The sequence below is a fragment of the Anolis carolinensis genome, chromosome 1, assembly GCF_035594765.1.
Source record: "Anolis carolinensis isolate JA03-04 chromosome 1, rAnoCar3.1.pri, whole genome shotgun sequence".
In the NCBI taxonomy this organism is placed as follows: Eukaryota; Metazoa; Chordata; class Lepidosauria; order Squamata; family Dactyloidae; genus Anolis; species Anolis carolinensis.
The window spans coordinates 3215088-3235156 of NC_085841.1; the positions used below are offsets into that span (position 1 = coordinate 3215088).

A 20069-nucleotide genomic window follows, 5' to 3' on the forward strand; every position below is an offset into this window, starting at 1 on the left:
TGGGGGAAGCCAGCGACCGGGCGTAGAGAGGCTCGCCAACCCGGTCAGAAACCCCACTCAAGAGCCACCAACCGGGGTCCTATTTCTCCTAGTGGTCACCTTGTGGTCAGCGAAAAAAGGACCCGTCATGATCCATGCCATGATAGACTCAGGAGCAACAAACAATTTCATCGATAGAGAGTATGCCGACTCTCTGGGATTACAATACCACGATTTCAAGAACGCCCGGGTGGTGCAAGCCATAGGTGGCCGCCCCCTAAAGACAGGTCCAGTAAGCCAATGGTCGGAACCCACCAGAATGTGGATAAGGGAACACATGGAAGAGATTTCCTTTTTTGTTACCGAGGTTCCTCACTTCCCTGTGATTTTGGGAATCCCATGGCTGACACTCCACGACCCTAGCATCTCATGGACCAACAGAGAACTGCAGTTTGCTTCTAAATATTGTCAAAACCATTGTCTTGTAGCCAAGGTCTGTCACGCCACAGACGCTGAATCCATCATCACCTTGCCCAAGAAATACTCAGACTTTTGGGATGTTTTCAATGAAAAAGAAGCCGAGAGACTACCCCCGCATAGGCCTTATGATTGTGCCATTGACTTGGTGGAGGGGCCCCCGATCCCGCGAGGACATCTCTACTCCTTGACTGAACCAGAGCAAGAAGCTCTCAGGGAGTTCATAGAGTCAAACCTTCGCAAGGGGTTCATCAGACCCTCTCAATCTCCAGCCGCTTCCCCAGTGATGTTTGTGAAAAAGAAGTCAGGGGATTTACGTTTGGTTGTGGACTATAGAGCACTGAACAATATCACCAAACGGAACCGCTACCCCTGCCTTTGATCTCGGACCTATTAGACCGGCTTCGAGGGGCCAAGGTTTACACCAAGCTGGATCTTCGGGGGGCTTACAATCTAGTTCGCATCAGAGAGGGGGACGAGTGGAAAACCGCCTTCCAGACTAAATTCGGATTATTCGAGTCCCTAGTCATGAATTTCGGTTTATCCGGAGCTCCCGCAACGTTCCAGCACTTTGTCAATGATATTTTTCAGGATTATCTAGATCGGTTCTTGATCATATACCTGGACGATTTTTTGGTGTTCTCTAGATCACAATCGGAACATGAGAAACACGTCAGAATGGTGTTACAACGATTACGGGATCATGGACTATATGCCAAGTTGGAAAAATGTGCTTTTGATCTACAAGAGGTAGATTTCCTGGGTTACCGTGTCTCGCCACTAGGGCTCTCCATGGACCCGGCAAAGGTTTCAGCAGTATTGGAATGGCGAGCGCCAACCAACAAGAAAGAGGTGCAACGCTTCTTGGGGTTCGCGAACTACTACCGCAAGTTCATTCCAGACTTTGCCCGCTGGTCTGACCCAATCACCAGCTGCATCCGTGGAAAACAGCCTTTCCGCTGGACGGAGCAAGCAGAGAAAGGGTTCCAGCAACTAAAGAAGTTGTTCACGTCCCAGCCAATTCTACAGCACCCTGATCCCAAAACCCCTTTTGTTGTGCAGGCTGACGCCTCCGATGTGGCAATTGGGGCTGTACTCATACAACCAGTGGGAGAACATCTTCATCCTTGTGCCTTTTACTCCCGTCAACTAACAGCCCCAGAGAGAAACTACACTATTTGGGAGAAGGAACTTTTGGCCATAAAGGCAGCCTTTGAAAATTGGAGGCATTGGTTAGAAGGGGCCAAATTTCCCATTGAGGTCCATACTGACCATCGTAATTTGGAACACCTAAGAACTGCCCGCAAGTTAAATCAGAGGCAGCAGCGCTGGGCTTTGTTTTTTTGAACGCTTTGACTTCCAGATCCATTATGTAATCCCAGCTCAGACCAAGCAAGCAGACGCTCTATCACGAAAACCAGAGTATGCTGCAGGGCGCAAAGAGACCTTCGAATCCCAATTGCTGCAGCCCGAGAACTTTGCCACACTCACAGTGGGAAACACCAAATCCACTGCAGTTGAACCAACTCCCTCTACTCCAGGACCCCTTTGTGCTCAAGAAATCAGAACCAGTCAACAGGCGGATGCCTGGGCTCAGGACCAAATTCGCCAAGGACTACGTTTCCCTTTGTCACTTAAGGATGGGTTGCTTTGTTACAGAAAACACGTCTACATCCCTCCAGGACCAGGCAGAGAAAAGGCACTTCGTCTGTGTCATGACTGCAAGCCAGCAGGGCACTTTGGACTATTTAAAACCATGCATTTGATCCTACGAGATTTTTGGTGGCCCAAGATCCGCAAGGATGTAGAAAAATATGTCAATACCTGCCCGGTATGCCAGCGTTCCAAGATAAGAAGGGAGAAGCCCTCAGGGCTACTGCATCCCCTTCCTACTCCATCTCGTCCATGGGAAATAATTTCTGCGGATTTTATCACTGACCTACCACCTTCCCTTGGATTCACCACGATCCTAGTGGTGGTGGACCTTTTTACCAAGTTAGCCCATTTCATTCCCTGCGATGGCCTCCCCACGGCCAAAGAGACTGCAGATTTATTCCTTCAGCATGTTTTCAGATTACATGGTTTGCCCAAGAGTTTGGTCACAGACCGTGGGTCTCAATTCACCTCTCGTTTCTGGAAAGCACTACAAAAACTATTGGGCATAGACTCTCGTTTATCTTCGGCTCACCATCCCCAAACGGATGGGCAAACTGAGCGCACCAATGCCACTTTGGAACAATACCTTCGCTGTTATGTAAACTACCAGCAGGACAATTGGGCTTCCCTGTTGCCGCTGTCGGAGTTTGCCTACAACAATGGTGTCCAGGCTTCAACTAAAGAAACCCCGTTCTTTGCAAACTACGGCTTCCATCCACGTTTCTTTCCTTCTGTCATTGAAACCTCAGAAGTTCCCGCAGCAGAGGACTGGCTGCAAGAACTCACAGCGGTGCAACAACTCTTGCACCAGCAACTGGACCAAGCCAAGGAGGACTATAAATGCCACGCTGACGGTCATCGCCAGCCGGGCCCCGAGATCAAGGTAGGAGATCGGGTTCTTCTGTCCACTCGCTTTTTGCCCTCTCACCGCCCCTGCCGAAAACTAGATGCTCGTTTCATTGGTCCCTATCCAGTGGTGGCACAACTTAACCCCGTGACTTTCAAACTCCAACTTCCGCGCTCTATGCGCATTCATCCAGTGTTTCATCGCTCCCTGCTCCTTCCGGCGGATGGTGTGCGCCCTGATGCAGACCGACCGGCCCCCACTGCTGTTTTGGTGGATGGGGAGGAGGAATTCGAGGTTCAGGACATTTTGGATTCTCGCTTCCACCGCCGCCGCCTTCAGTATCTCATTGACTGGGTGGGTTTTGGACCCGAAGAACGCTCTTGGGAAGACGCTTCCACAGTCCATGCCCCTGATTTAGTCCGCCGCTTCCATCAGGCCTACCCTGCCAAGCCGCGACCCCGCGAATCGAGGAGAGAGGCCAAGTTTGAGGGGGGCCTTGAGGAGGGGGATAGTGTGATGACTCATGGGCCATGTAGTCCCGTTCCTAGTACTGTTGTGACAGATGAAGAGGAAAACTTGGGTTTCCCACCGTTTCTGCCAGATTTGGAGCCCTTGCAGCTGCAGGATGTTTGTCCACAAGAAGTCAGCCAAACAAGCCTTGAGGAGAAATCTCCCCCATTTTCTCGCCGCCTTTATTATAATCAAGATAGACACGCTCGGGAGGCGACTCGCCGAAGCACCCGGATAGCTGCCAGACAATTAGATGATTAAGTCTGTTTCCCTTGGGAAAGTTTAAGGAGTCCTGCATCTGGACAGTATAGGTTTCGGTTCTTGTTCCCCAGAGAAAGTGTGCTTTGGCGGGAAAACAAGATCCTATATAGATGTTTGGCCACAAAGGATTCCTTGCGGAGTCAATTCGTCAGCTCGTGGAGTGAGATCGTGTGTAGACTTCGTACCCCAGTTCCCAGCTCCTGAACCAAGTTTCCAGCCCTGCCTTGTTCCACGGATTTCTATGGACTCAGTTCTTGTTCCACGATTGTCTTGTTTCAAGTTGGACCTTGCCAAGTCTCAAGTCTTGCCTTGCCTTGCGTTTTAAACCACGGACCCTGCCTCTCGGATCCCAGCCTTGTTTTCCCCTCCTTCGGATTTACCTTGAGCCTCAAAGACTATGGACAGTTCCCCACACTATTGCTTGCTAAATAGTGTGTGTTTCGGTGAAGTGGATTATAACTTTGGACTTTAATATCATATATTGGACATTGCTTTCCTGGACTATATTTGGCCTTTCCTGAAGGGTCTACTTCTGGACTATATTCTACACTTGTTTTTATTGACTTTATATAATTCTTTAATAAAGATATTAGATAGATTCTGGCCTCTGCGTATGGTTATTGGTGCTCTGCAGCCTGGGTCCTGACATAGGTGTAGTTGCCATGATCTTGGTTTTCTTGACGTTTAACAGCAGCCCGGCTTTTGCACTTTCTTCTTTCACCTTGGTGATAAGGCTCCTCAGCTCTTCATCACTTTCGGCCATCGGAGTGGCATCATCTGCATATCTAAGGTTGTTAATGTTTCTTCCAGCAATTTTAACTCCGGATTCCCTTGGATTCCTTAAGCCCCGCACATATGTCGCATGATGTGTTCTGCGTACAAGTTGAATAGGGAGGGTGAGAGGACACAGCCCTGCCGCACTCCTTTCCCAATCTGGAACCAGTCTGTTGTTCCGTGGTCTGTTCTTACTGTGGCCACTTGGTCTTTATACAGATTCCTCAGGAGACAAACAAGGTGACTTGGTATCCCCATACCACCAAGAACATGCCACAGTTTATTATGATCCTCACAGTCGAAGGCTTCAGAATAGTCAATAAAGCAGAAGTAGATGTTTTTCTGAAGAAGCCCAATAGGCCAGCAAGAATAATAATCTCTTTTTTGTTCCTTTCCCTCCCTGCGGTTGTGATGGTGATGGTGAATTGTGACCCAAAACATCTGGAATCATGAAAATGGGGACGGCGGCAGAGCAGACAATAAACCTCTTTCAGAAGAAGCCAAGAAGTTTTCAGCAAAGGCAGGAGCCAAGGCCAGAAAAGAGGACAAAGCATCACATGGGAAGGCCTGGCTCTGGGAAAGGGGGATTTTTTTGAAGCTGAAAACGGGCATCAAATGCCTGGCTCCGCTTTAGCATAACCAAGTTATTATGAAGCCTGGTATCATGTTTCCCCAAACATCCCCTTTCCTGGTGCGGTTCCCTTTGCTTTTTTATCCTCTCCTGCAGGGAATGGGGAACTCTCGTGCTTTTTAATGCACCTAATTCCTTTTTCTTTGTATTGAGCATTCACCTCAAGATACCTAGAGCCAGGTGTGAAATCGGACTTGAAAGCAAACATCCACCACTTCTGAAAAGTTTGTTTTGAATCCCAGAAGGAGGCAACTCATCTTTTATAAATGCACATATTTATTGGAGGGGGTGAGAAAAAGAACTGTATAAATACAGCTGCGTTTCATGGTCAGTGTAGATTCATAGAATACAGTTCAATGCAGTGTAACTGCATGACATGGGTCTATAACAGGCACGGGCAAACTTTGGCCCTCCAGGTGTTTTGGACTTCAACTCCCACAATTCCTAACAGCCGGTAGGCTGTTAGGAATTGTGGGAGTTGAAGTACAAAACACCTGGAGGGCCAAAGTTTGCCTATGCCTGGTCTAGGAGATATTCATTGAAAAACCGTAGCAAAATGTGCTGTAGGATGTTGCACAAAAACACATTTTTTTGCAGTTTAATAACCTTTTGCCATGTTTTTATGATAGAACCAATTAGGAAATGACTTTTATAACCCAGGAACAGAAATCATGTTGCATAGTGGTATTAATGCAGTTCGACATCTCTTTAACTGCCATGGCTGAATGCCATGTAATCACAGACCTTGTAAAACTACAACTCCCAGGATTCCATAGCATTGAGCCATGGCAGTTAAGCAGAACTTTGTTCACACTGAGCTCACACCAAAGTTTCCAAGAGTTTGCTTCATTTCAGCAGCTCAGAAAAGACACACTTTGTTATTTTAGCTGTTCGACTGTTTGGCATCAGAAACCATGTACAATCTATTGCAAATCAATCTACTGCAGATCAATAGGCGAAACATCAGCCTTTTTTCCCTTATTTACACCACTGGTTCCCAACCTGTGGTTCGTGGACCACCAGTGGTCTGCAAGAACTAAAATATGGTTCGCGGTCTCATGGTTATTATGCCATAGTTTGCAAAGATACTGGGATGTGTGTTAACTGGAAAATGAAGTGCACGAAGCTGATTGGCTGGGCCTGCAAAGACCTGGGATTGATTTGATACTGTTTCTGTTCTGCTGCTGCAGAACCAGTTTGGACAAGTTTTTCAATGCTGAGTACTGCAAGAGAGAGTGCAGTGTACTCAGAGAGAGGTCTCGATGTTTTGAGGCCTTTTATTAAACTTTGTCTTTTTGGAAGGGACATCCTTCTATAGCACATTTTCTTCTCGTTTTTCAATGGATATCTAATAGAGTCTCAACCAATTCAACCTAGTTTGTGGCAGCCATAAAAACAAAGTTCTTGGAATAGAACAATTACTTTCAGAGTAAGGACAGCACACTTAAACAAGAAAATAACACTTTCAAACCAGGAACAGAACATTTTTCAAATTTTGTTACATAATGTTAATACCATGTTTCCCTGAAAATAAGACAGTGTCTAATATTAATTTTTGCTCCCAAAGATACGCTTGTCTTATTTTCAGGGGGTTTCTTATTTTTCCATGAAGAAGAGTTTACATTTATTATGCAACAAAAAATGAACATATATTACATCCTGTACTGTAGTTGTCATCACAAACCAGCATAACCAGACAAACTGAATCCTATCAAGAATTTCTTGTTATTACCAATCCTGCATGCTCTGGTATTCTGTTTGGCGTGCATGCTTCCAAACACAAACTTTGCTAGGTCTTCTTTCAGGGGAGGCCTTATATTTAGCAATTCAGCAAAACCTCTACTAGGTCTTATTCTCACGGGATGTCTTATTTTGGGGGCAACAGGGTAGATACACACAAAATACAATTTTCGCCAGTCTCTGTATTCCACAAATGCATGAACAATTGTTTGCCATCATTCTGATAAATTAATGTTAAAACATTCCCAATTTTCCTTAACTAGATTCTGATTTCTTTCATCTGTTGGGAGGCATCCAGAATTTTACAAAATGTGAACGGATGACACTGTAGAATCAATGTAGTTTGACATAGTTTTCACTGCCATGGCTCCATGATATGGCAGTTAGAGTTGTAGTTTATTTAGGCAATAGCACTCTTTATTAGAAAAGTGTAACACCTTATGAAATTACAACTCCCACGATTCCATCGCATTGAGTTGCGGCAGTTAAAACAGTGTCAAACTGCATTCATTCGACACATCTTTAGTTGCACTCTGGCAGTCATACTTAGCCTCCTTGAATCTATTACTGAATGGCAAGCAATTGGAATCTTTTTTTCTGATTTTTAGCAACTTTATCATGTCACTTTCTAGATAAGATTTGCTCAGATGAGGCTTGCTAGTTCTTGCTCTCTGTTCTTGAATTATATCAGATAGGAAATCCCCAAGCAGCTCCAACAATCTAATTGATTTAAAAACAATGAGTGCACCTACACTGCAGAATTAATACATTTTGACATCACTTGGACTGCCGCGGTTTAAGGCTATGGGACCCAGGGAGTTGTAGTTTTACCAGGTCTTTAGTCTTATCTGCTAAACTTCAACTCCCAGTATTCTTTAGCATTGAGCCAAGGCAGTTAAATGGGAAACTGCATTAATTCTACAGTGTAGATGCACCGACAGAGACCTTGGACGAGTCACAAAGTTCATCTCTACACTGTATAATTGATGCAGTTTGGCACCACTTTAACTGCCGTGGCTCAATGCTATGGAATAATGGGAGTTTTAGGTCTTTTGCCTCACATGTTGTTTCCTTACTGAACTACAACTCCCAGGATTTCATAGCATTGAGCAATGACAGTTCAAGAGGTATCAAACTGCATTAATTGTAGAATGAAGATGCACCCCCAGAGGGTTTCCATGTCCAAATAGGGATTCGAACCCTCTTCATAGAATCATAGAATCATAGAGTTGGAAGAGACCTCATGGGCCATCCAGTCCAACCCCCTGCAAGAAGCAGGAAAGTCTCATTCAAAGCACCCCCGACAGATGGCCATCCAGCTTCTGCTTATTTGAACCCTGTCTTTCATGAAATACCAAAAAGTCGATTATCAAATGCTTCCAACTCACCATGGCAAGAAGGGATCTCTCCAAGGTTCGCTCTCCAAATTGTTTGAGAATATTCCGCAAAACGAATGCCGCTCCGACCTAAACCCTTTCGGGAATCATCTCCACCCCAGAATTAATTCAAGTCACTATATTCTTGGACACGTGTTGGATGGATGGATAGACAGAGAGGCGTCTGTCCTTCCTCATTGTCAGACTTGGAAATGCGGCATATTTCCCCCCCTTTTTTTTTTGCAGCGCTGCCTACCAAAGATGTGTTTTCAATTTACTTAACTCCAGTGGAATGCTAATGACTGACCAAGAGAGGGATCTGGTTTAAAAAGGAAACAGAAGGCCGAGAGACACAAGTGTCGACAGCTCAGAGGGAACACGCTGTTCTCTCCCTTCCTCTCACAAACATTGCCATAGAGTCATATTGGCTCAATTATCTGGCTAGCTAGATTGGTAACATTGCTATGCCTTTATACCTGCCATTGCACCACTTTCCTATCTTGCAATGCTATTTGTTAGAAACAAGCTTATGGGTACCCGACGTTGCCTGGGCAGGCATTTTCTAATACTATTTCGTAGAAATTCTCATTGTCAGTTCTATGACTTTATGAATGGTCCCATTAAAAATGTATACCTGTATAATGCACACCTGTATAATATACACCTGTATAATACATATCTGTATAATGTACACCTGTATAATGTATATCTGCATAATTTACACCTGTATAATGTATATCTGCATAATTTACACCTGTTAATGTATACCTCTATAATGCATACCTGTATAATGCACATCTGTATAATGCGCACCTGTATAGAGTACACCTGTATAATGTATACCTGTATAGTTTATACCTGTATAATGTATACCTGTATAATACACACCTGTATAGTGTATACCTGTATAATGCACACCTGTATAATGTACACCTGTATAATGTATACCTGTATAATGCACACCTGTATAATGTATATCTCTATAGTGCATACCTGTATAACGCACACCTGTATAATGTACACCTGTATAATGCACACCTATATAATTCACACCTGTATAATGTATACCTCTACAATTCACACCTGTATAATGCACACCTATATAATTCACACCTGTATAATGTACACCTGTATATTGTACACCTGTATAATGCACACCTGTATAGTGTACACCTGTATAGTGTATACCTGTATAGTGTATACCTGTATAATGTATACCTGTATATTGTACACCTTTATAATGTATACCTGTAAAATGCACACCTGTATAGTGTACACCTGTATAATGCACACCTGTATAGTGTACACCTGTATAATGCACACCTGTATAATGTATACCTGTAAAATGAACACCTGTATAGTGTAACCTGTAAAATGCACACCTGTATAGTGTATACCTGTATAATGCACACCTGTATAGTGTATACCTGTATAATGCACACCTGTATAATGCACACCTGCATAATGCACGCCTGTATAATGCACACCTATATAGTGTACACCTGTATAATGTATACCTGTATATTGCACACCTGTATATTGCACACCTGTATATTGTACACCTGTATAATGTATACCTGTATAATGTATAGGTAATGGATTGGAATTTGCATTCACCCAAGAGCTGGTGAGGCTGCAACTCCCATCAGCTCTAGATATGGCTGACTGGAATTCCCATCAGTCCCAGATCCAGTTGGGTTGCAACTGGCAATGATATTATTGCGCCACAGTAAACCCTCTCCCCAAAGATTTATAGTTCTCCAAGGGCTCAGAAATAAATATATATGATTTTCCCTATTTTAAAATACACGTTCCGGAGTTCAAAGCATCAGAAGATCAAGACCGAACCAGCAGCAACTATAATAATTATAACAATAATTTTATTTCTTACTCCCCTCTCCTTGTGGCTTGAATATAATAATAAATATAATAATAATAATACAAAATTGAGCTTGCATTATAATCCTCTGAACAGACAGGTGGAAAAGAAAAACTATATATATATATATATATATACAGTAGAGTCTCACTTATCCAACACTCACTTATCCAACGTTCTGGATTATCCAACGTATTTTTGTAGTCAATGTTTTCAATACATCGTGATATTTTGGTGCTAAATTCGTAAATACAGTAATTACTACATAGCATTACTGCGTATTGAACTACTTTTTCTGTCAAATTTGTTGTCTAACATGATGTTTTGGTGCTTAATTTGTAAAATCATAACCTAATTTGATGTTTAATAGGCTTTTCCTTAATCTCTCCTTATTATCCAACATATTCACTTATCCAATGTTCTGCCCGCCCGTTTATGTTGGATAAGTGAGACTCTATATATATATATAGTTGTTATATATATATTGTTTTTCCATATACAGTAGAGTCTCACTAATCCAAGCCTTGCTTGTCCAAGCCTCTGGATAATCCAAGCCATTTTTGTAGTCAATGTTTCCAATACATCGTGATATTTTGGTGCTAAATTCGTAAATACAGTAATTACAACATAACACTACTGCGTATTGAACTGATTTTTCTGTCAAATTTGTTGTATAACATGAAGTTTTGGTGCTTCATTTGTAAAATCATAACCTAATTTGATGTTTAATAGGCTTTTCCTTGATCAGTCCTTATAATCCAAGATATTCGCTTATCCAAGCTTCTGCTGGCCCGTTTAGCTTGGATTAGTGAGACTCTACTGTATATACATATATATATATCTCCATGGAATATAAGGAAATAAAACCTTGGTTGTTGTATGTCATTCGGGCTGTGTGGCCATGTTCCAGAAGCATTCTCTCCTGACGTATCGCCCACATCTATGGCAGGCATCCTCAGAGGTTATGAGGCATGGAGAAACTAGGCAAGGAAAGGAAAAAATATATATCTGTGGAGAGTCCAGGGTGTGACAAGAGTCCTTTGTCAGTTGGAAGCCAGTGTTAATGTTGCAATTAATCACCCTAATTAGCATTGGAAAGGTTTGTCTCTTGCCTGGGAGGCATCCTTTGTTCAGTCATTAGCCGTTGGGGCTCCTCTTGTCAGGGTATTGTGTATTGTGAAATGTTAAAATCAATCTGGATTCAGCAATTATGGAGTTAATGAGAGTCTGCTATGATTGATGTATCACAGGACCAATGGGGTCAAGTGTGTTTTGACCGGGACTTACTATCTTGGTTCCTGTGGAATGCAGGGGAGTTGTTTTCCTGTGTCGAGCGGAGAACAGCGATGAGCAATGTGCTGTGTGTGTGCATGGGTGCTTTCGGAAAGCACTCATGGAGGAAAGGACTGAATTGACTCTATTTGTATATAGATCATGTAAATAAAGTTTAATCAACAGTTGGACTTCGTTTGCTGGAGTGAGTTTATCCAGTGCTGTTTTCCACACGGGGAAACAGTCTGGAGAGAAGGAGGTGAAGACTGGGATGGTGAATTTTTGGATTTCACTCTGCTACCCATCATCCCCGCTGACACCTCTGCCCTCAGAGTGTTGGTTCCCATCTACTGTTTTGATTTTTGAGTTTTGTAATACTGGTAGCCAGATTTGTTCATTTTCATGGTTTCCTCCTTTCTGTTGAAGTTGTCCACATGCTTCTTGTGGATTTCAATGGCTTCTCTGTGTAGTCTGACATGATAGTTGTTGGAATGGTCAAGCAAATAATATACTGTGTCCAGGTTGGGTCATCACAAATAAATAAAACCTTGTGTTGTCGAAGGCTTTCATGGCCGGGATCACAGGGTTGTTGTATGTCTTTCGGGCTGTGTGGCCATGTTCCAGAAGCATTCTCTCCTGACGTTTCGCCCACATCTATGGCAGGCATCCTCAGAGGTTGTGAGGTACCTCACAACCTCTGAGGATGCCTGCCATAGATGTGGGCGAAATGTCAGGAGAGAATGCTTCTGGAACATGGCCACACAGCCCGAAAGACATACAACAACCAAATAAAACCTTGTTTTACTGGTTATTGCTTCTAAGCCCTGCTTATGCGTATGAAAAGATCCTATAGCATGTCATTGCGATTTAAAATATTAAAGCAAACTGTCATAATCCAGTTTCTGAATGCAGATTAACTGCTTTGAACTGGATTATAGGAATCTACCCTGCTCTATAATCCAGTTGCATCCAGAAACTGGTTTGCAGAGCACTGTAGAGCCAGCAAAAGGTTCATTTTAACAAAGGGGCGTGGCCAAGCAGGTTAGAGGGAAAAGGAGGCGTGACATGCAGATCAGGGGGCGTGGCTTCCCACCGTTCAAGCGCTTGGGTAAGTTCTGGGTGGGCGTGGTTTTTATTGAGGGGCGTGGCTTGGAGTGGAAGGGGCGTGGCTTGGGCGGAGCGTTCTATTCATAGTGAGAAGCCTTTCCCCGTGTAATACGCGAAGGAGGCGTGGCCTGGAAGAAAGGGGCGTGGCCTGAATTGATTTTTAACCCCGGGGCGCAAACAGTGGTTTAAACGAAGGCAAGAATGGCGGCGAAGCGGTGCTTGGTGCTGTTCGACCTCGGCGGGGTCCTTTTCGGGTCCGGCGCGCAAGGTTTCCTCCGGAGCTTCCAATCGCGGGGCATTTCCGGGTGGGTAGCCACTCTCCGCCCGTCCGGCTCTCTTTCTTTCCGGGCCTCGCGCGCGGCAAACAAAGAATTTAACTCCTTTTCCTTCTCGATTGCGTTGTGTCCCGCGCCCGCCCGCTCGTGACTCAGAAAATCTTCAAATATTCATTTTTAATGTGTGTTTTTTTTTAAAATCTGAAACTTTCAAATGTTGAGGGAGGAGAGGAATTTGTGGGATGCAAAGGATCCCATGGCATAGGTCAGCCTAGGACGTTTATTGTTGCATTTGGCCAGCTTGATTAGCATTGAATAGCCTTGCAGCTGCAAAGTCAATCAGTTAGGGTAAATAATAATAATAATAATAATAAATAATTAATAATAAATAATTAATAATAATAATAAAGACTCTGGCAGAAACCAGTGCAGGTGGTCCCGGTGGTGATGGGCACATTGGGTGCCGTGCCAAAAGATCTCAGCCGGCATTTGGAAACAATAGACATTGACAAAATTACAATCTGTCAACTGCAAAAGGCCACCCGACTGGGCTCTGCGCGCATCATCCAAAATACATCACACAGTCCTAGACACTTGGGAAGTGTTCGACTTGTGATTTTGTGATACGAAATCCAGCATATCTATCTTGTTTGCTGTGTCATAATAATAAAATAATAATAATAATAATAATAATAATAATAAGTTTATTTGTATCCCGCCACCATCTCCCCCGAAGGGGACTCGGGGCGGCTCACAGAAATACCAAATACAAAACAATAACAATGTAGAATACATCAATAAACAATAACTTGCACCAGTTTTAATATTTAAACACTGCATAGAAGTCACCTGGCCTTTGTTGCTTGGAGGCACCCTTTGTGGAATCATGTCCAGGGTGGGAAAAAGAGCCCTTGTCTGTTGGAGGCAAGAGAATGTTGCAATTGTCCAGCTTGAGTAACATTGAATGGCCTTGTAGATGCAAAGCCTGGCTGTTGCTGCCACGGGGAATCCTTTGTTGGGAGGTGTTAGCTGGCCCTGGATAGTAAATAAAGAACAATACTTTGGAAACAGGGGGATTCCAGACAGGAAACAATCAGGGCCAGATAATAATAATAATAATAATAATAATAATAATAATAATAAAGTAGAGTCTCACTTATCCAACGTTCTGGATTATCCAACGCATTTTTGTAGTCAATGTTTTCAATACATCGTGATATTTTGGTGCTTAATTTGTAAAACCGTAACCTAATTTGATGTTTAATAGGCTTTTCCTTAATCCCTCCTTATTATCCAACATATTCACTTATCCAACGTTCTGCCGGCCCGTTTATGTTGGATAGGTGAGACTCTACTGTAATAATAATAATAATAATAATAATAATAATAATTTATTTTTATACCCTGCCTCCATTTCCCTGAAGGGACTCGGGGCGGCTTACATGGGGCTAACACCTCCCAACCAAAGATTCCCCCAGGCAGCAACAGCCAGGCTTTGAAGCTGCATGGCTTTTCAGTGCTCATCAAGGTAGCCAACTGCAACATTCACACTTGCCTCCAACAGACAAGGGCTCTTTCTCCCACCCTGGACATCATTCCACAGATGTATAAACCCCACTTGCCTCGTTTCCAACAGACCTCACAACCTCTGAGGATTCCTGCCACAGATGTGGGCAAAATGTCAGGGGAGAATGCTTCTGGAACATGGCCAGACAGCCCAAAAAACTCACAGCAACCCAGTGATTCCGACCATGAAAGCCTTCGACAACACATAGTATTACACCCTCTGCACATGCTCAGAAGTAATTCCTGTGCCACTGAAAATGACATGAGACATTGGAAATACCTGAAAGAACTTGGAAAAGTTGCTCTTTTTTTGGACTGTACTCCCACAAATATGGGGACAATGATGGGATTTGTAGTCCAAACTAATAATAATAATAGTAGTAGTAGTAGTAGTAGTAGTATTTCTTACCTGCCTCTCCTTGTGGAACAGCATCCAGGGGAGTCTATCATGGGCCCCTTCCACACAGCTGTATAAAATCCACATTGAACTGGATTATATGGCAGTGTGGACTCATAGCCCAGTTCAAAGCAGATATTGTGGATTATCTGCCTTGATATTCTGGGTTATATGGCTGTGTGGAAGGGCCCTTTGTCTGTTCTTTTATAGGTTTGTTTCCAGGGACTTTTGAGGCTGAGAGAGTGTGACTTTCTCTCTCAGTGGGTTTTTAATGTCTTCCAACATTGATAAATAGTTGGAAGAGAAACCCCAATGGCCATCCCGTCCAACCCCCCTAATAATATAATAATAATAATAATACAGTAGAGTCTCACTAATCCAAGCTAAACGGGCCGGCAGAAGCTTGGATAAGCGAATATCTTGGATTATAAGGACTGATCAAGGAAAAGCCTATTAAACATCAAATTAGGTTATGATTTTACAAATTAAGCACCAAAACTTCATGTTATACAACAAATTTGACAGAAAAAGTAGTTCAATACGCAGTATTGTTATGTTGTAATTACTGTATTTACGAATTTAGCACCAAAATATCACGATATATTGGAAACATTGACTACAAAAATGGCTTGGATTATCCAGAGGCTTGGATAAGCGAGGCTTGGATTAGTGAGACTCTACTGTAATAATAATAATAATAATAATAATAATAATAATAATAATAATAAACCAGTACATAAACCAGTACAGGTGGTCCTAGTGGTGACTGACACACTGGGTATTGTGCCAAAAATCTCAGCTGGCATTTGGAAACAATACACCTTGACAAAATCATGATCTGTCAGCTGCAAAAGGCCACCCTACTGGGATCTGTGTGCATCATCTGAAAATACATCACACAGTCCTAAGCGCTTGGGAAGCGTTCAACTTGTGATTCTGTGATACAAAATCCAGAATATATATCAGATTTTGTGTCAATAATAATAATTTTATTAAGGAAAACACAATCAAAGCCCTCCTGACAGATGGCCATGCAGCGTCTGCATCAAAACCTCCAAAGAAGGAGATTCCAATGGACTTCGAGGCAACCTCAGATTCCATTGTTGTATAGCTTTTAACGCCAGGAAGTTCTTCCTATTGTTTAGTTGCCACCACATAATAGTCGCACCCCAATTTTTTTGGTGCGACTATTATGTGATGAAATGAAGTACATATTCCATTAGCAATCATCCCTCATTGTCAGGAAACTCTTAATGTTTAGTTGAAATCTCTTTCCCTGCTATTTGAATCCATAGTTCCATTATGTCCCAGCAGAAAACTAGTTTATCCCATCCTCGATGTAACATTGTTTCAAATATTTAGTCATTTAGGCTTCTCTTCTCCAAGCTAAACCTAGCCAGTGTATTCAGCCATTCCTTTTAAGGCTTGGCTTCCAAACCTTTGATCATTTTGGTCACCTTTCCAGCTTACCATCCATTTCTTCCTTGAATTGCTGGACACAATGGTCCGACCAAAGCAGAAGTGTGTGTAAAAGTTGGGATTAAAAGATAGGTACAGTATGTTGAAAATGTTACCTTTTAATGCTGGTGGATATCTTTCTTCAACCTTTATATCTCAACAGAGAATTTATACAGATATACAGCTACTAAAACCATATTAAACATCATTAGTATTAAAAACAATTAAATGAAATCCATAAAAACATTAACAAAAACTACAACTCCTATTGGACCACAACAGTTAAAGTGGTATCGAACTGCCTTTGTTCTGCAGTGTAGATGCTGCACAAAATATGTGGTGTTATTAGAATTATTGTTATATATTATTTATTTCATTTTATATCCCACTTTTTCCCCTGTGGGCACTCAAGACGGCTAACAGCCACACAATCTGGTCACAACTTAAAAGAAATCAAATGCAAAAATTAGAAACAAAACCAATTCAATACTACTGCGTGGATTTAGGTTTTCCAAAGTTTGGAAACCACTGAATTAGAGAAAGGAAGCCAAGGAAGTTACTGTCATTTTAGGACAGGATGAAATATTCAAATACTGAGTGTTGAGCAAGTATTTTGAGTTCCCCAAACCTAAATATTAGAGGAAGGGGAGAGAAATTATAACAAAAATGAGAACTAAGAAGTTTGCTCAAGCAAAAGGCATCTGATAAGAGCCCACCTCGCATTCAGGATTTCTATCAGAGATGCCGGGTGCGTCTACACTGTAGCATTAACACAGTTCAGCCCCACTTGAACTGCCATGACTCAATGCTGTGGAATCCTGGGAATTGTAGTTTTGCAAGGCTTTTAGCCTTCCCAGCCAAAGAGCGATTGATGGTGTCTCAACCAAACCACAACTCTCAATATCCATTGCATTGAGCCATGGCAGTTCAAGTGGGGTCAAACTGTATTAACATTACAGTGAAGAGCAGGCCTGGGCACACTTAGGCCCTCCAGGTGTTTTGGATTCCGAATCATACAATTCGCACAATTTCTAACAGCCTCAAGCTGTTAGGAATTGTGGAAGTTGAAGTCCAAAACACCTGGAGGGCCTAAGTTTGCCCATGCCTGATGTAGATTCACCCTTAGTGACATTGGTATTCAGAATTGAAAACAATTTCAATTTTTTATTTTAACTTTTGGCAAAAACTGTATTAACTTTAAGAATTGGGATCCATTTAAGTTACAGAAGGAAAAGTAATACAGTAGAGTCTCACTTATCCAACATTCTTTATTACCCAACGCAGTCTGCTTTTTAGAAGTCACTGTTTTTGTAGTCAATGTTTTCAATACATTGCAATATTTTGGTGCTAAATTCGTAAATAAAATAATTACTACACAACGTTACTGTGTATTGAACTGCTTTTTCAATTTGTTGTAAAACATGATGTTTTGGTGCTTAACTTGTAAAATCGTAAAGTAATTTGATGTTTAATAGACTTTTCCTTAATACATCTTTATTATCCAACATTTTTGCTTATCCAACGTTCTGCCAGCCCGTTTATGTTGGATAAATGAGACTCTACTGTAATAATAATATTAAAACTTTATTTATATACCATCCTATCTCCTCAAGGGACTCAGGCCCGGGGCTGTGGCGCAGACGGGAGAGCAAGCCAGTGCAATTAACTGCAATGGATCACTGACCAGGAGGTCATAAGTTCGAGGCCCACTCGGAGCTATGTTGTTGTTTGTCTTTGTCCTATGTTAAAAAGGCATTGAATGTTTGCCTAATATGTGTAATGTGATCCGCCCTGAGTCCCCTTCGGGGTGAGAAGGGCGGAATATAAATGCTGTAAATAAATAAATAAATTTTCAAGATAGCAAGGAAACCACACAACAACTTGAAACCATACAACAACAAAACATAATACAATGAGCATAAGTACAGTAAACATACAAATCAGTTAACCACATGCTTAAAAACTAGTACAGTATTAAACTTGATTGTAAGTTCTCGATGCCAACTTAATATCATATAATAGACTAGCTGTGCCCGGCCACGCGTTGTCTGGTGGTGTTGGTGAGAAATTGTTGAGGTAGTGGTGGTATTGAATGTCTGTTGTATGGTTGTCTTTATGTTTAGTAGTGTGGAGTCAAGATAATCCAGTGCAAAGCAGATAATATAAAATTATAAATGGGTGTGTGGAAGGGCCTTGAGTTTACACTGCCATATAATCCAGTTAAAATCTGATAATCTGTGGAAGAGGCCTAAGTGAGGCCTAACTGTGCCTGTCCCCTGGGCTGAGTAGGTTGCTAGGAGACCAAGTGGGCGGAGCTTAGCCTTCAAACTGGCAGCAATTGGATAAAAACTATTATTCCTCTCCCTGTAATTAGGACTTTCTTTTCTTTTCTTTTTGTTGTATCAACCTAGAGCCGGGAATGATGGGTTGTGTTGTCAAATTTCGAGGTTGGGGGGCCTGTAGTTTTGTTGTTTTGTCCGCTGCCCTGATGCCATCACTCTTTTATACTATAGATAGACTCTCAGTTAACTGGCACTCAAGGGACTTGACACCCCAAGGCCTCATTTAGCCCCAGGTCTATGCCTTACATAACTCTCCCAGAAGGCTTTACCAGCAAGTCCTTTAAACCACCCACCCAAGTGTTTCCAGAAGCCAATATTTCTGGGTGCAATCCATGTATAGCAAGATCAGTTGATCCCCTTCAGCCCATTCTGTTGCTGAACAAGTCGAGCCGCTCTCTTTGCGGTCTCAGAGGGATCGATGCCAACCCGGTTACACAACACGCGTTTTGCAGGAAGGTGTTGCACCCAAACCTGGGGGACGAGTTGAGAAACCCAACAGTTGCTGACTTCCTTTTTATATAAAACTCCTTTTAAAGGTATTATTATTTTTAACTCCGAGCTATAAGACCCTATGGCCCTTTTGTGGTCAAAAGTTGGAAGAAGGGTTGGGCTTCTCAACTGGCCTCAGGCTTGGAAGAAAGACAGGAGATCAGATGAGTATTTAACCAGCATGGAAGTCATGGGACTGTGCAAAGGCACCCGCCTCCCAAAACAAGATTCTAATGAGTCAAATAACATCAAATCAGCTCAGGATAATGCCGTGTTCCTTTAGTTATTCAACAGATGATGGATAGGTTAGCATATGGCTGCAGTAACAGAGCAATGAAAGGCTATGACTTTCATGCAAACTCATTGAAAATGGACAGGCAATATTTTCGAAATTCATAAAGCTTCGGTATATGCTGGCAATATGTTTCTGGATGGACAATATTTACCAAAAACTGTTAAAACATTAATTTGCCTTCTTCTGGTCCCAGAATATCATAGTGTTCTGCTGGAGGACCCAGAGAATTACCCTTTCTAAGCATTTGATATTTATTTTAAACAGGGGAAGTGTGTCCCTGTTAGTTCTCTTGGACCTCTCAGTGGCCTTCGATACTACAGACCAGGGGTCCTCAAACCTTTTAAGTGCAGGGCTGGTTCACAGTCCCTCAGACTGTTAGGGGGCCGGACTATGATGAAATAGCCCAAAATTAAGGTGGCTGTTGTTGTGTGCCTTCCAAGTCATTTCAGACTTAGGTCAACCCTAAGTCTAAAGTTTAAGACAGGGGTCAGGTCAATGACCTTGGAGGGCCTTAGTTTGGGGACCCCTGATCTAGACGATCTCATAAGGCCATAGGTAAGCAAAGAGACCTCCAAAGGCCATCTAGATAGTCTCATAAAACCATAGGTAAGGAAAGGGACCCTCAAAAACCATCTAGATGGTTTCATAAGACCATAGGTAAGCAAAGGGACCCCCAAAGGCCATCTAAACAATCTCATAAAACCATAGGTAAGGAAAGGGACCCTCAAAGGCCATCTA

At 42.5% G+C, this 20069-nt stretch overlaps 2 protein-coding genes across 6 annotated transcripts in view; one reads left to right on the forward strand and one right to left on the reverse strand.

Moving 5' to 3' along the window:
- The window catches only part of LOC103281258 (uncharacterized), a 59839-nt gene extending 51259 nt beyond the window's left edge, over positions 1-8580 (reverse strand). For 2 of the 3 annotated variants that reach the window (XM_062969304.1, XM_062969301.1), the window contains exon 1: positions 8264-8580. The gene's annotated coding sequence lies outside the window, so the exon portion shown is untranslated. The remainder of the gene's footprint in view (positions 1-8263) is intronic. The other variant, XM_062969295.1, reaches the window with a different exon arrangement.
- A 4080-nt stretch (positions 8581-12660) lies between these two features.
- ephx2 (epoxide hydrolase 2) overlaps positions 12661-20069 on the forward strand; it is a 95208-nt gene continuing 87799 nt past the window's right edge. For 2 of the 3 annotated variants that reach the window (XM_062969310.1, XM_062969315.1), the window contains exon 1: positions 12663-12814. In XM_062969310.1, the coding sequence (XP_062825380.1) occupies positions 12711-12814 (104 nt within the window). In that variant the 5' untranslated portion in view covers positions 12663-12710. Of the gene's footprint in view, positions 12815-20069 lie in introns of all 3 variants that reach the window. The other variant, XM_062969321.1, reaches the window with a different exon arrangement.